Source organism: Mycteria americana, chromosome 2, assembly GCF_035582795.1.
Source record: "Mycteria americana isolate JAX WOST 10 ecotype Jacksonville Zoo and Gardens chromosome 2, USCA_MyAme_1.0, whole genome shotgun sequence".
Taxonomy (NCBI): Eukaryota; Metazoa; Chordata; class Aves; order Ciconiiformes; family Ciconiidae; genus Mycteria; species Mycteria americana.
In genome coordinates this window covers 147979519-147995831 of record NC_134366.1, presented here as the reverse complement: position 1 = coordinate 147995831, position 16313 = coordinate 147979519, and the positions used below count along the sequence as shown (strand labels likewise).

The following is a 16313-nucleotide window of genomic DNA, read 5'->3' as shown; positions in this document are numbered from 1 at the left end:
GGAATTATACACTGACAATCTTCGAGATAGGGGAAAGCCCTATAGCTTCACTTTCCTGTTGCTGGGAGCGGCAGTAACAGTGGCAGCACCTGAGCGAGGGTTTCTGGGGGAAATATGTTTCAGTCTATATTTTTCATTGGTGGATTAATACCTGTCTTGGCTGGCTGAATAGAAACCAAGGAGTTAGTATGCCTGGCAGCTGAGTATCGCCGATTGGCTTGTACACCAGCCACGCTGCTAGAGCACTCTGAATGCCTCTGGTTCTCATGAGGCAAAGGACCTAGATCTATATGGGAATATTTATACCATCTGACTTAGCAGCCTTAGGAATTAATAAATTAGAGGCTCTAACTCTTCTTTTCACTGATTATATGGGGAGTCTAGTCTGCTAGTTTAGCTGTCTGCATTAGATGGCAGAAATTAGCAGCCTTTCTCGGACTGGGCTGGTACTTTTGCTGGAGAGGGTGTTTGGCTGCCCATGCTTTCTGTCTTAGGGGCAAGGTCTTGCTCCCCAGGCCTGCGCACCTGGCCTAACAGAACAAACTTTTCATGGTTTGAAATATCACTGGGAGGGATTGGATTCTTGGTTGGGTAGAACGGCGCAATCTGATAGGGAGGGGATTTGGGAGCTTGCTCCACGAGGTGAGGAGCGGTCTGTCCCAGACTGGCCAACACCACTCCACACCTTAGAGGATCTTGACTTACCCGTGACAAATTCCGCAGTTTAAAAACAAGCAAAGCCAGATGTATATCCATTACCTTCTCGGTAGTCCCTATGTCATCTTTTCAGATGTATAACCGTGGAAAATATCACCGCCTATACCCATGTTTGATTCTTTTTGAGCCTAAAGGACTTCTGGCATGTTTTATAAATACAAGTGATGCGTTTTAAAAGTACAGCCATAATAACTTCTTCACTGGCAGAGAAATTTAATACCTAAAGTTGCCCTGAATCTAAATAAGTTATCTTAGATTGTCTAGTCTGTATTGGAGACTTCAGTTCTAGTTAAATCTAATGGAGTACTGGTATCAGTACTCTCCTAGGACTTTTCTAAAATGGGTTCAACTATGCTTCACGCTTTGTGTAAGTAAGCGCATTAAAAATAAAGGAGTTCGTATTTATTTTGCTTCGGACTTTTAGCTGTGTGTAACAAACTCTTTACTGTTAATTTAGGACTATACAAACTTTGGATTAAAAATATAAATATGCTTCTGGAGAGCGAGTTTGGAAATTTTAATTGGCATTGGGAGAGAAAATGTTCTTACTTCTGGTGGGAAGGATGTGTGCTATGTGTGGTTGAATATGGAAGAACATACAAACAATACCAATTCGATGCTGATGGCATTTGAGTTTCTTAAATGTCAGTCTAACTTCATCTGTAGTTTGCCAAGTAACATGCAATCCTGATAAGGGTAGGTCTTCCAGAGAAGATGGTACAAAAAGGAAACGAATTACTGGTTGGGGAGCCTTTGGGAAGCCGCATCCAAAAACAGCCCAGTGGTTTCCTCTACAAGTATAGGAGAAGCGAAGGGAGCGATTGCTAATGTGGAGGGGTTGTCACCTCCGTAGCTGGTCGGGGAGGCCGGGGAGTGGGTTTGGCCGGCGATTGCGCTGATTGTTCCTCAGTTCTTCACCCTGGAGGCGGTGGGCACCTCTTCTTCACTTCACTCGGGCCTCAACGTTCCGTGAGCTGGTTTTGGAATAGCAGTAATAGTTCCTGTGACGTGAAAGACAACCACTCAAAACGCACAGTTCTTAGTTTGGTAGCTTGTCAACAAAACGAAGTAGAAAAGATCCAGAAAACAATGTAAACAGGAAAATAGTATTTCGATAATGTTTGTGGGACTATCTGCTTATTAACTGCATTAGTTATGCATACATAGGGGCGTTTTCATGATGCTTGGTGGGATATTTAGAATAAATCTGCATTGTCTTCGCCTTCATTACGGGCCAACTGGTATGTATTGAGCCACGACAAGGGAACTTGTAGACTTTATTTTCTGGGGGCTTATGGAAACTTAGGACAGCTGCCTGAATTTGGCCCTTATTTTGCTTGTTTGTTCTTGCTACAGTATTTCATAACCCATTATGGTGGTAGGAGATCTAGATTCAGAATGTATTCTTCTTCCCTGCGTTCCTTTGTATGTTCAAGTGATTTTACATGGTAAAATTTGCAAAACCAGGAAGGGGGAAGGAGAAAAGAGGCATTTAAAAAAAGGTCCAATTCTGTCAGGAGTCAGTTTTTAATTATTAAATAACTGAAAGTGAATTTATGATAGTTTTGAAACTGTCAAAACATGTCAGATTGTTAAATGAGAGGAAAAAGATTATTTTTCTAATTTTTTTTCTTCCTCTTAAATGAAATTATATGGTAAGACAAGTTTATTTCTTTCAGGAGAAAATAATATGTCCAAGCAAAGCCAAGCCATAACATTTTTGTCTCAACTCTGAGATTGAACTCATGCATTGCTTATTTCATAATGTGTGTAACTATCTGGCCTTCAGCTGCTAAGCCATGAGCGTGGGACATGTTTTTTTGCCAGTCAGAACCTCTCACCCTAGAGAACTGAAACGAAAGAGAGTGCTTCTGCGTTTTTGGTTCGTTGTCATGATGGTAGGACCAGTCAAGGCCATTATGGATGAAGAACGTGACACAAAGCATTGTCCATCATTCACCTACTTTACATCTTCCACAAGCTCTTCCTACCAAAACTGGGAGACAGTAGCACAAAAATCCCTTTCAGCTTTTGGGAGAGAGAGTGGAGATTGCATTATTCTCAAGGGGTTTTTTAGCACATCTGAAGAAAGCTCTGATAACTTGGCCTGAGATAACTTCAGTGAACTCCCAGGATGCAGAATTTCTTCTAGCTCCTGCATATTGAATGAGAAGAAATGGGTAGACTGGGTGTGCCATCATTTATTCTGAAGAATAGCTGGTGATATGAAATGTTCAACTATCTGAGCAGAGGAGAACCAAGATAAGACTGCAGCAAAGCTGTGATACTGCTTTTGCAAAAGGGTCATCTTCAGTATGTGAGTTTCATACCCGGCGTGCTAAAGGGGCAGTGAAACGTTATGTCGTCTTGAAAACTTTGCTGTGCATGCCCGTCACTTGCCCCACACACATTCTCGTTCCTGGTGGATAAAGCCTGCAGGGGTAATGTTTTGTGACAAAAGGTGGAGTCTAAGTGTCTGAGCTGCTTTCTGATACCGCCCTTCTGCAAAGGGAGTAAAAGTTCTCCACTGGGGAACTGGAAACTGGGTGATGTTTTCTTTCTAGGCCAATAACGTGACTGCATCTGGTGCTGACAGAAGGTTACGTCTATATTATGCCCGTTGGAGATCAGTTGTTTATAGCACAAAAACATCCACTGTGTTTAGGTCCATGTTTATTCCTTAAGAAAAAGTCAAAAGGGCCAAGAGACTGGTCCCAAACAAGTCCCAGGCATGCTTGGCTGGGAGAGGGTCTGCAGCGGTGTCGTCCAAATGTTGTGTTTTATGGCTGCATCGTGGGACTTCCAGGTTTCCCCAGCTGTGCAGTGCACAGGGTGGGTAGGCTTTACTCTATATATCAGGCTTATACTGTGCATTCTTGAACGAGTCCTTTTCAACCAAGGCAGATACCTTGCAATATTGTCCTGCTTGGCGTAGTGGCAGGTCTGAGAGTCAGGAGCTGTGGGTCTCCACAGACACTGCCTTGTCACAGTGCTGCGTGGCTTGGCCAAATCTGAAGGAGGGAAGGTTCTTTACTGACTGTAGCGTGATAGCATTATGGATGAAAGAGCTATGTAATTTGTCCTCTGAGGTGGACCTGTGGGTTTCTGTCTCCCAGTCCGTCACTACTGTCACTCACAACCTGTAGTTACCTGCTTGCAAATGCCATGCTATCCCTCTCAAAATAATCAAAATTAGTCCAATGCCATCTAGGTAACCATCATCAGTATTAAATCCCACAGATTTAGGTCTCAGTTCATATAATTTGGGTGGTGGAGGCGGGTTCTAATCCCGTGTGTCATATGCAGGGTTTGTTCTTTCTGTGAGTTTAAAGGAAACAAGACAATGGGCTCTTTTAATTTGGCAGTTTTTATTTTTATTTTTAACATGTTGGCACAGAAGTAGTAAGTACTGTACAATCAGTATAGAGCGTCTTTTAAGAATCTTTCATGGCTGAATATACATCTGGAACTGTTTGCACTAACTAAAAGTAAAATAAATGCCACAGCGTATTATGCCATACTTTTTTTCATTTAAAAAAGGAAATTGAAAACACACCACTCCTAGAAATGCTTGACATTGAATTGGCTATTGAAAGGGTATCAGTAAAGTATTTATATATTCCATATTTTGTTCCATACATCAGCTTTCCTTGATGCGTTAGACTTGGAAGGGTGCCACGTGAGCTGAAATGTTGCCATATATGAAAGACCGCCTTGTTTTAAAAATGGACTAAATCTTTTAGGGTACAGGAAGTAAATCAGTTTGAATACATGCACATCTCTCTTTGCCCCTGCTCCTGCACGTTTTACTTTGTCTGTTTGCTATTTGTCTTCAGAAGCTGGCTATGCTCACAGTAAATATCAGTGTTCACCTAACAGCTAAATATAGTGATAAAAATAACTCCTACCATAAAAACTGAATGAATGACAAGAACAGTATAGTTTCATGAACCAAGAAATCCACAGAAGAAATATCATAATTTAAAGTTGGTTTTACAACATTCTTTAATTTAAAACGGAGCAAAATACTTCTGTGGTAAAATCACAGTTCTTCACTCTATACTGTAAAAGAGATTCAAGAATGTATATTTCAAAATGTTTGGGTTTTTTTTTTTTAAATAAAAAATATAATCCAAAGCAAATGCAATAGATCTCTGCATACTTGAAACATATTTTCTGAATTTATTCTAAGTCTCTCACTGCACCAGAGGGTTGTGTGTATGGATTAGGACTAGACCATTATTTCACCATCTATCTCCATCCTGAATTGATTGTGGTGAACACTGCAGAATGAATTGCAGATGTCTCCTTTTCCCTCCGGTTTGGAAGACCTCTGGTTTCAGCCCCATTTGATCCGAACTGGGCTAAGGAGTGCAAGTCTGTCACTGGTTAGAGGGATTCGGTGGAAGAAATCTTTACACCTGAAAGAAGTTACTCTCTCTGTATACACAGGCTGTGCTCTGAAACGTGTGATGCTGTGGGATACTGCTTGTATGAAACTTTCTGGTGTGTCCCTGCTAATTCAGGATTATTGTTTGAAATGACAGAGTCTAACAGGGAAAAAGAAAAAATCAAAACTAGTTTTGCAAATGGGGAGTTTGATTTGACACAAAAGCATAAAACTGTTTTTGAATTCAAGAAATGAAGCAATTTTAAGACATGGTTTTCCTTAAAGTTCTTCCAAATTTCAGGCAAAGTTCAATGTATATGCTCCTGTATTATAAAACCAGAGCAAATGCACATGAAATCTTACAGGGGCAGGATTTTACATGTAAAAAATACAGTTTTTCCTCTTGAGGGCTTCTTTCTTCCCCTCCCAAACCCTCACCACCTCTGAATGTACAGATAGCAGAATATCCACAGAGAGTTTGTACGAAAAATGTCTATACATAAAAGCCCTCATGGAATAACATGGTTTAGGGGAAACTTGGCTCATGAATACGATTTAAATACCATTTTGCCTTTAGCTTTCATATCATCAGGCTGTTTTTCAACAATTAGAGTAAAAAGTGTTGCATGTTTGTTTGGTTTTAAATTAAGGAAAAAAAAAATTATTTGTAGAAGCTGGAGTTCTAGGCTAAATAACGCTTTTATCAGCAGCGGCTCTGCTTTGTGTCACCACTCCACGCCCTGAGGGGTCTTCCTCTTAAAAACAGAGCTGCTGAAGTTCTCTGGGGTTGTGGGTGGTGGGACAGAGGTGGGCGCAGAGCCGCCGAGGGCAGGTGCTCCCAGCCCCGTAGCTCCCTCGGAGGTTAGGGAACCAGCTGTAGAGGCAAGGAACAGGTAAGTAGCAGCAGTGAGAGCAGAACGGCTCCTGCAGGAGTTTTGCTATTAAAGAGGGTGGAAAGGTGGGATGTAAAGGCCGCGATGGAGCAAGCTGGTCTCCTGGGCAGTGTGTTGGTGGTGATGTCTTCCAAGCATGTGGAAGAGCTTTGCATTTTGTGTTGTACTTTTTCAAAAGCCTCCCCCCGCCAACCCCGGCCCTGGACGGTCTCTGCTCTGAAAAGATAATCTTGGACCCTGGTTAGAAGTGTTTTGAGGTGTGCTTGAAAGGAGCCTAATATCTCCTTACAGAAGGCAGGGCTAGGGAACTTACAGACAACCAGAGATAAATCTGTCTGCCTGCGATCATACAGTAGCAGGGTGGGGTTTAGGGCTTTGCAATGGGGAGAGAAAGGTTAAGCAAAGGTAAGTGTGTGGAGGGTTTTTTTTTACACCTAAGAGGTCCAAAGAAAGCTAATTAGGAAAATCAAGCCTAACGTCATTAGATTTGTATGAGAAGTACAGGGGCCTGTGGATAATTTCAGTGATCTTGCAAACCAGGTAGCAGACACTGTTTGAGGGAGTAAAAACCAGCTGGATCGCGGTAGAATGGCAATCTGAATATGGAGGGCAAAACCAACACGCTATTTCCCACTACCATGTACAATTTAAGTAACAAAACATTGCCAGCCTTTTGGGAAAGCCTCCCCCCCCTCCAATCTGAGCACGTTTCTGAGCAAACCTGAGCTTTGAAATGCAGCAAAGGAGGGGAGCAGGAGCCGTGCGGTTGGTTACAGCCTCGGGATCACTTTTAGTTATCAACAGCTGAATTGGAGGATACAGGCTGTGCCTGCTCGCTGCGAGCAGCAGACTGTTAGAGGAGTTCGATTTCTCTCACTCCTTCTTCCACCCACCTCCATCTCCTCTGTGCCTGTGTCTGCGCTCCCACATGCTTCAAATCTGTGTACCTGGACTGCCTTCCTTAACAGTTCAATGTGAGTGTTAGCAGAATGAAAACCAGATGGACCAGCAGTTCCCACTGTTATCTCCCCACCAGCTCTGGCAAGCCTCCCTTTCTCTCTCCTTTCTTGGCATGGCAGAAATATTTGCCTTTATTTAGGAGGGCTTGGGCTCACTGCTGTGCCTCTTTCCCTCTGTTGCAACATGAGCTGAAAGCTATTTATTCCCTTGTTGCTGAGGTTGGTTGAGGTGAGTGCAAGATGAATTCGGCTATTAAGGAAGCAATTAACATCTCAAGACAAGTTTTCATCGTTCTTTATATTAAATGAATGGCTTGTTGAAGATATAGATTTAACTGCTTTAGTATAGCGATATAGAAAGGAAATTTGTATAGAATATGTTTAAAAACTTGCTTTTGTTTTCCAGCATGTAATAATTTACTGTTGCTTGATTTGCAAATCAAACCTCACTTGTCTGTGTAACAGCCTTAATATTTAAGCTAATCATTTTGGATACTGTTCCCTACACAGCTGACATTTACTAACCTTAGACCAACACTACAGATCCTATAATACTGTATCTGTATTCCCCCCCATCCTGTTCTGGGGGTGTTTCACTGCTCATCTTCCCCAAATTATCTTTAAATTCTATATGAAATTACTCCCTTTCCCTGAGAACTGAAGCATCGTCTGTAGGCACTTCTACAAAGAGTGAAGATGGCTCCTATAATTGCAGTACCCGACACGCTGCGTCTCTGGGACATACTTCATCAGTTTCCTCAGTTTCAGGCAGCTAAAGATTGGTATCTATTGTGCATTGTTAATTTTTGTGGGGTTTTTGTTTCAAACTTTCTGATAATTAAGTGTTTTGAGGCTCTTTTAAACATACCCTTCCTTTGTTAAACATGTGCATTGCATTTATGTTCTCTTAGTGTCTCTCAGGTATGATTTTAGGTATGATTTTTTTGGTTGAAGTTTGTACGTTGTTAGTAAGAAGAAGGAAAGCACGTCACAAAGTGGAGTGACAGAATTTGTAGAACGTGACGGACTTTGCTATTGTCTTGAATTAAAACCGCAGACGTACATGCTTACCCATTAGCAGCGACACTTACTTGCTTTGCAAAATAGTTTAATGGAGCTCAGGAAGACTTGTGTAGGACAGCGTATAAAATAAATAACCCTGACTCCCCAAAGAAGGGATGGAAGAATTTAACTGATGCCTACTAAAAGCTAAACTTGATCTTACTCATCTTTACTCAAGATGGCTCGCCAAACTCCTGGCATGAGTAAGGAAGCCTTAATTTTGCTTTCAGTTGGTAAATGTTGTCATGTTTTGCCCCATTCTTGATAAATGAAACATAAGGGTTTGGGTGGGTTTTTTAGAATTTTAACATAGAGGTGTTCAAAAAGATGTTGGAAAAGGGAGATACTTCTATATCAAATATCTTCATCTTTAGATCTTTAGTTGCAAGAGAACTGTTGGGTTTTCTGCCTGTTTTTGCCTTTTGTTTGTTTTGTTTTCTTGGGGAGGTATGTTTCTACTTATCCTGCAGGTTTTGGACGTTAAAGTTGTTCTTAATGAATGTGTGAAGGTGCAAACTTAGATGCTTTTTTAAAAAAAAATGGTATGTATGTGTGACGATTGACTCACCATTTTGGCATGTTATATTCATTTTTCTGATGAATGTAAGAATATCCAGGAGCAGGGTGGTAAAGTGATCCAGCAGGCGTGCGGTATTGAACATAAGTATCTCTCCATTATTACAAAGAGAAGCGATGGAGAGAATGGCAAGTGTTACAAAAAAGAGACACGAAGAGAGCTGGCTTCAACCAATATCCTACCCAATATCTCACCTGTACTAAAGAGCTTCAGGTTTTAGTTCTGCAAGAGCTGTCGTAAGGGGATTTATTACCTTCCTGTCTCTTCGTCTGGTTTTTTCCTCCTGGCTAACATGAGAGTCTTGAAGGGAGGTTGCCTTATTGCAGCTCCAGGAGTGCTTGGGAGGTAGCATCTGCACATGCTAGAAATAAAACCAAAAGATAATGCAGCACCGCTACGAATGAGGTCTTACCATCTGTGTTACACCTTCTTAAGTAAGGTTTAGATGATGTAATTTGGGAAGAGCACGCTGGAGTAGATAATCAGGTGTAATCTTTTGCAGCAGATGCTGAAGTGGCTCACTTCTTGTATTAGCTTCTGAGTTTTTGTCAGAGGGGGTGTGTGCTTGGGGAAATAAACTGGTGTGTTCCTGTGGTGTGTGTTGCAGATCGCACTGAGAAGCATTCCACAATGCCAGACTCACCTGTGGATGTGAAGACACAATCCAGGCTGACGCCTCCAACCATGCCACCTCCTCCCACTACCCAAGGAGCTCCAAGAACCAGTTCATTCACGCCCACAACGTGTAATTAGACTTATTTTCTTCCTTTTTCTTCCATATTCTTTCAATTCTGTATGTAAGAACCCAAAATATGTGAAGGGAAACCTGCATGACATGGCGGGAGCAGCATTTGGTTGTACTGCGATAAAGTAATTAAACAAAACTAAGATTAATGCTTCTTTAAGGTACTGAGACATTCAGCTCAGAGTTGTGTTGTTATTTCATTGACGACTTGGCTGCAGTGCCAAAGAACAGTGAGCACTGGTTTCCCATGTACTTAATGCTCAGACCAGTCCTTCTGCGGGAAGTACAGAAAACCTTCTTCTCCTCTTTTATGCCATCCTGTTGTTTAAATGATCCCGTTCCCTTTTAATTAGAAACTTTGGGGGTTTTGTTTGTTTCTGGTTTTAAAGTGGGAGTAATTCATAAAGAAAACACTTATCTTCATCCCACTTAGGATTGAATGAAGAATTCTGATTTCAGTGCTATATAATGTCTAGTTAATATTGATATGAAACAAAAAATAAAGGCCTTTTAATGTTTTATTTAGAGATTTCTAGTCTGTGACCACTTCTCTAAATCACTTGGGGCTGCATCTGTGTCTCAGTTTATTGATATAAAGACACAGGAGACTACTAGTCTTGATGGAATTACTCTGCATTCGTATCAGTGTAACTGAGATTTGAATCTGGCATGTTGTCTGGACTATTCTTTTCACAGCCATGAAATGATCCACATTTCGCTTACCAAGATTTAGCTGCAAATTTTTTGGTCTCTTTTATACTGCCTTGTAATAGTATAAACATGAGAATGTGTTTACATTTCACATTTTAAATAAAACATTTTTAGAACAGTAGAATACATATGCCTAAACTGAATGAAGGCAGCATCTTCTATTTGTCTTGCCTATGTCTGTTTAGTCCCTTTCTGTCTGTTAAATGCCTTATTTAAGATTCACCTCTATGCAGAAGGCCAGCTGGAGGCCTTTGTACTACTTGTCTCAGGGAACCCTGTCCTGACGATTTACATCGAACTTAAAGAGCGAGGAGGGTTTGTGCCAGCTATTTGCATAAACTCAAATTTAACCCAGTGACCCTGATCCTGCAAAGATTTGTCTGTTTTGCTTAACTCCAGCACCTGAATCATCCTAGGAGTTGCTCCGGTCTAAAGTTAAATTGTTTCTAGGTTTTTGCAGGATGGGGCTCTTGCAGATTAAGCTTTCCTGTGTAATGCACTTTGCACAGTTCAGGGTAATCTTTGGCGATCATAAAAGGAATAGGACAATGTTCTTCTTTAATCACTCTCATAATCCTCAATGTACTCAGAAAATTTCTGGATGTTTGTTTATTTGATTGGGTTCAGCACTTTGGAAGGTGTGTGAACCATAGCTGGATTTTTGAGGCTGTTTATATGAAGACTAAAAGTCTAAAAAAGTCTAATTTTAATTGCCTTTTACCCTGTCAGAGTTTGGAGTTTGGCCTTAGTGGTTCAGCTTGTGCAGTAAACAGCCACTTCTGTTGGAGTCTCTGTTACATTTATTATTACTGCAGCAGGAATGCCTGTAGGCCAGGAAGATCATACTTATTTTCTGGTCAAGAGTATGCTTGTTTTCTTTGGTTTAGACGATTAAAAACTCTTGACATACACTAGTTTGAAATTTTAAATGCTAAATTCTTTTTTATTAATAACATGGTTTTGTTTTAGAAATGACGTAGGTCCTTGCCAGTTGGCAAATTCAGACATTATTAAGAAAGAGATATAATCATTAGGAAGGAGCGGGCTGTTAAAAAAAGAATAGTTTTAGAGAAGCTGCATTTAGGGAGTATTTCTATATTTCTTTTGTTGTGGGAGAAATTTTACCTGCCTTTCTCCTCCTCATATCTATCCTAGGTAATGAACTCCGCTGTTCTGTGCTTTCTTGATCATAGCCCAGGACTCTCTGCCTGGAGCAGCCCCTTACCAGGGACTGAGTTGTTGGGTTGTGTCAGGCTAGAGCAGGACACGTTCTTATTCTTCCCAGTGCTTATTTACTAAGTTCATGGTATGATGACTTTTGGCTATGCAAGTTCCTTGCAATCACGCTGTCTTTGTTTACTCAGATATCTCACTGTACTGCAGCACTCATAGAGCGTGGCTTGGAGCTACACGTGGAACTGAACTTGCTGAGGCCAGCTTCTTTCTATTTTTGCTTTTTCCACTTCTTGTTCTTCCTAGCCCACGCAACTAGAACAGGCAACAAAAAACTAGGATAAAACACAAGCAGAAACTAGATAACCATTCACATCGCTTTTTCTGTAGTACCTCCGGAAGGGCACTTCAGTCACGAGGGCAAAAGCTCCTTCAAAAGTATTGTGGTAGTGATTTAAATCTGGTAATAGGGTAGTGATTTAAATGTAGTAATAGCTGTCCACCCTCAAAAAGGGCTTGCTGTCTGAAAATACAGATGACTGCTGGAGAAAGTGAGAAAGAGAAAGGGATGTTTGGCTTCAGGGAGGCTGGGCATTAAGTAACATTGGAAGTTCTTTAAGTTGCTAGCTCGCCACAGTTATGCTTTTAAATAGGAAGCAATTTAGACTAATACTCCTATGCATTTTTGATTGTAGACAAGTTCCTGATTTTTGATGTTTTTTTTGGGATGGGTTCTGAGTGACTTCCCAAAAAGAAATCAGCAAATTTCTCCAGGGCAATGGCCAGCTGAGCGTGGCTGCTGCTGGGTACAGTCGCCTGCTGCGTGCCCACACCTGCCAGTGCAGTGGTACATTCGTATTTCTAGGGAGCCGTCCTTTTTCTTGCCATTCGCTGTTGTTTTGGCGAGCCAGACTCAAACAACCTCAACAGAGTGTGTTTGACTGTTGCTGTTCCAAGTAACCTGGGTGGAAAAGGATGTCCTCAGTTTGATTTTCTGCTCTGTTCTGGAGCGTGGATAAGAATCAAACTGAAATCGCTGCCAAAAACTGTCTGTTGTTGTCTTCAGTATGTCTGCATGAATCTCGTTGCCATAAATTTTGAATACTTAGTACTTTAGATAGTTATTCTCACAGCAACCTTGCAACAGGAGGGGAATGCTTTCCTATCCTTTTTAGAGATATGGTATTGGCCCATGAAAGCTGGGTGAGTTGCTTGTGGTCTCTGAGAAGTCTTCTGAAGTCTAGCTTCCTGCCCTAGCTGCAAGGCTTCAGGCCACAGTGAGCATGGCACCATTTGTACCTGCACAGACAACTTTGTGTGCTCCATATGTTAGCAGCTAGGAAATCGGTATCGGAAAAAATAACCTTCTCATTGGGTGGTGTAAGGTTAAAACGTGAAAGTCCTGTTTTATAAACACAGCTGTCAGTTGTGTGTACAAAACACAAGTAAAAATATTCAGAGATAAACTGAGGTTTCGTGAAATATGTCCGCACATTTTTTTCTACCCCAAAGAGCAATTTTTTTTGGTCTTCAATCACACATGCACTCATGCTCTTTTTCTCTCTGTTTCCCTCTCTCTTTTAAAAATCCTCGGACAAAAGGCTGGTATTCAAATGGTGCTTTTCAGGTCCAGGAGCACTTTGGGGGGGCTGTGTGAGAGGCAGCTGCTGTTACTTCCAATCCATACGCCGTTCAGTACCAGCTACTGGGAAATAGATATAAACTGCAGAGTGTCACTCTGTCAAAAGGCTAATTATCTTTGATTGTGCAACTTAATTAATTTTGAGGTCAAGCACAGAAAACATAAGTTGATGGATTTTCCCCTCTGTCTTCTTTCTCTCTCTCTTTCCCCCTCTCTCTGTTTTATCCTCCCTTCTCTCTTTTTCTTTCAGTAACCAATGGCACTAGCCATTCACCAACAGCGTTAAATGGAGCTCCATCTCCTCCTAATGGCTTTAGCAATGGGCCATCCTCTTCCTCTTCCTCTTCTCTGGCTAACCAGCAGTTACCGCCAGCTTGTGGAGCTAGGCAACTCAGCAAACTGAAGAGATTTCTTACAACCTTACAGCAGTTTGGCAATGACATTTCACCAGAGATTGGGGAGAGAGTGCGTACCCTTGTGCTAGGACTTGTGGTAAGCAAAAAAACCAATGATGTAATAACTGTGATCTTTTTCTCTCCTTTTCCTTCTTTTATGCTTGACATGTTTATTATATAAAAGAGTGGGTCACATACACTGCATATATCGTACTTTAGGGATACGAAACATGCAAGAATGAAGTGCTGGCTCTTGCTGCCGGAGCTAACATGAGTAACTTGACTAGCTTCCCATGAGCGGCAGCTATTCCCAACCAGATATAGACTTGACTCTTTTTGCCAGTATAGTATTATACTGTAATGGTGTGAAAGGGTTTTCTTTCTATACTGGCGGCACCCCTAATGTAGACATACCTTGAATTATATAATGGTGTAAAGTATGGTTTGGCTTGCCTGGTTTAGTTGGCTGGGGAGGGTGCCCTATATATATAGTGGCAGAATACTGGTTAAAAGGATGAGCTGAAGATATGTTTGGACTGCAGTTACGCAGGGGAAAACTTTTTCTCAGTATTCATTGAACCCAACAATGAGGGACCTGACAGGGCATTGCTCCTGCTTGAGTCACCTTATTTATAAGGTTATCTGTATGTGATTATATGGCTGAATGATAATTTCAGCTTTTTCTTACCTACATCTGTCAAGTTGGGCTGCTATTTTACAGACAAACTGTTGTGAATCTGGACAAGTATTCTTTTTATTCCCAGTAAAGCCCCCGTTCTGCCAGACATTGTTGTCTCCCATGTATCTCCTTCAGCAATAATTAGATGTACCAGGAAAAATGCTGTTGTGGTGCTTTAATTTACATCTGTTCTGAGCAGCTGCAGTTGCCATCGACTTTATTTGGAGCAAAACGTGCCAGCACTGTTTAGTACTAGGGCTCAGGTGTCCTCTGCATTTATCTTGACAAAACGCTACCTGACAGCAATGGGTACCCCTTCACTTGAGTCTGTGTCAAAAGGAAGTTTAACGTAGGCAGTGTAACTTCAGTAAGTCCTACTCTCCATTTGCTTCCATACCCAAAATGCCTTTTTAATGTGGTTTTGCTTGTCCCATGGTTCTCTGTGGAAAGGGGAACTAGTAAAGAAACTAAAGACAGCTTTGGGAGCATCTACTTGCCCTTGATTTTCAGATCAAAAGTGCTTGCCCACTGTTAATTACGGTTGATTTCTACCTTCATCTGAGCTCTGAGGAGCAAATGAGGATCTTTTCCTTGGGAACATACACATATCACATTATTCCCTTGGTCAACCCCGTGCAGCATGTGATCTTCATGATTATGCCCTCAGCTGCAAAATAATGACTGTCCTACATAGCCTAGAATGTAGTAAACAATCCTCTTTATGTGTACAAGAGGCAAAGTGTAGTTTTCTTCCTCAAACAACGAGGAATGTGCCTTTAAAGAGTGTGATTTTTTTGTGTGTGCATGTTAATTACCACTTCTGCACTGGGAACAAAATTACAAGAGGGTCCAATAGAAAATAAAACAAAATGTTGAGAAAAGCAGCTTTAACTGATGTTTGAAATATGAAAGCATTTCCATGCTTGGCACCTGAGAGCTTAAACTGTACTCTAAGCAACAGGCACTGAATGTCTGAGATGGTGGCGGTTTCCTTTGAGTATTTTAATAAGGTAATAATTTAATATGCAGCACGCTTTTCTTTATCCTTTTATCAATATCAAGAATGAGTTATGAAGCAATTTCAGAGTGCTTTGGTTACTGTTTCTCTTGCTAAGTGTTTTCATTATTTTGTCACCAAGACAGAATTTTTTTTCTCAACAGAATTCTACTTTGACAATTGAAGAATTTCATTCCAAACTGCAAGAAGCTACTAACTTCCCACTGCGACCTTTTGTCATCCCATTTTTAAAGGTATTGCACAGTTCAGTGATCTGGAAAGTATTTCAAACCATATTGTTGCTAGGTCACAGATGCGTGTTACAGTTTTTCTTTTTTAAGAGAGTCAGGAAAATGAATAACGTTTAAGGGCATCTTTCCATAGCTTAGTGCATGGAACTACATTTGAATGTATGGTTCGGGGACCATTTCTGGCTATTCACAGGAACTGTTGTTTCCCTAATTCTATAATCACTGTTGTTTGTTTTATACTTTTAGTTTGTAGGTATAGAAGCTTTTACAAACTAAGTCTTGAGACTTGGTTATGAATATAATAATGTCACGTGCTTGCAAAAAGCTAGAGTTTTGCAAACTTTGCGTGATTCAGAGTAAGGGGATGTCAGGAATTCCTGCTACCAGCCCTTTTCTAAAGTGCTGCTGATCAATAGTACATGATGAGATTGTGCCACTCTGCCATACAAGAAAAGACTAATTATTTCTTCTGATTCCAGCCACCAGTACAAACGTGGTGTCTTAAGAAGGCTGGTGACTGTGTCCACTGGTTTATGCTTATGCAGCTTTTATTAGAAATTAAAGAAAAAATCTAATCTAAGAGCCAATTAATAAAATACAGCACAGGATGTGCAAAATAGGAATCAGGGAAGCAAAATCTTCTTTGAAGTCAGGAAGTTATTCTGCCTCTCACCTGTCAGTAACTACCTCCTCTGAACTGCCGTGATCTCTGAACAGCCCATGCTGCCTTCTCAGAGTATGTTGTATTCTGTTTTGGTTTTGCTGTGGCGATGAATTTTCCCAGAGATAAGGTATTTATTGTTCCCGTATTTTTTTTCCCATTGTCAGTGGGTGGGTGGACATTTTACATTATTTTAGTCAGTGTGTGTAAGTGTTGCTAGCTATTCTGTTGTCCTGAAGCACTAGCATCCTCAATGGGATTGCTTTCATGTTTTTCCCCTTCTTGGCTGGCTGTGTCAGATGGGCTCTATGCAGATAGTATAGCTGTTACCTTGGTACGTTGCCAGATGCTTTCTTTTCGGAATTGAATATGCTCTTCCACTCGCAGTTGTATCAACTGATATTCCTGCTTAAATCATTCCGGTTTATTTTCATGGCATCTAGTTTGTTTTCCTTTTAAAA

The 16313-nt window shown here is 41.0% G+C and overlaps 1 protein-coding gene across 5 annotated transcripts in view; it reads left to right on the top strand.

The window, feature by feature from the left end:
* Window positions 1-16313, top strand: part of RUNX1T1 (RUNX1 partner transcriptional co-repressor 1) — a 117503-nt gene that overhangs the window by 54513 nt on the left and 46677 nt on the right. For 4 of the 5 annotated variants that reach the window (XM_075494918.1, XM_075494921.1, XM_075494919.1 and 1 more), the window contains 3 exons: window positions 9206-9343; window positions 13120-13361; window positions 15105-15194. In XM_075494918.1, coding sequence (XP_075351033.1) covers window positions 9206-9343; window positions 13120-13361; window positions 15105-15194 — 470 coding nt within the window. The remainder of the gene's footprint in view (window positions 1-9205; window positions 9344-13119; window positions 13362-15104; window positions 15195-16313) is intronic. The other variant, XM_075494923.1, reaches the window with a different exon arrangement.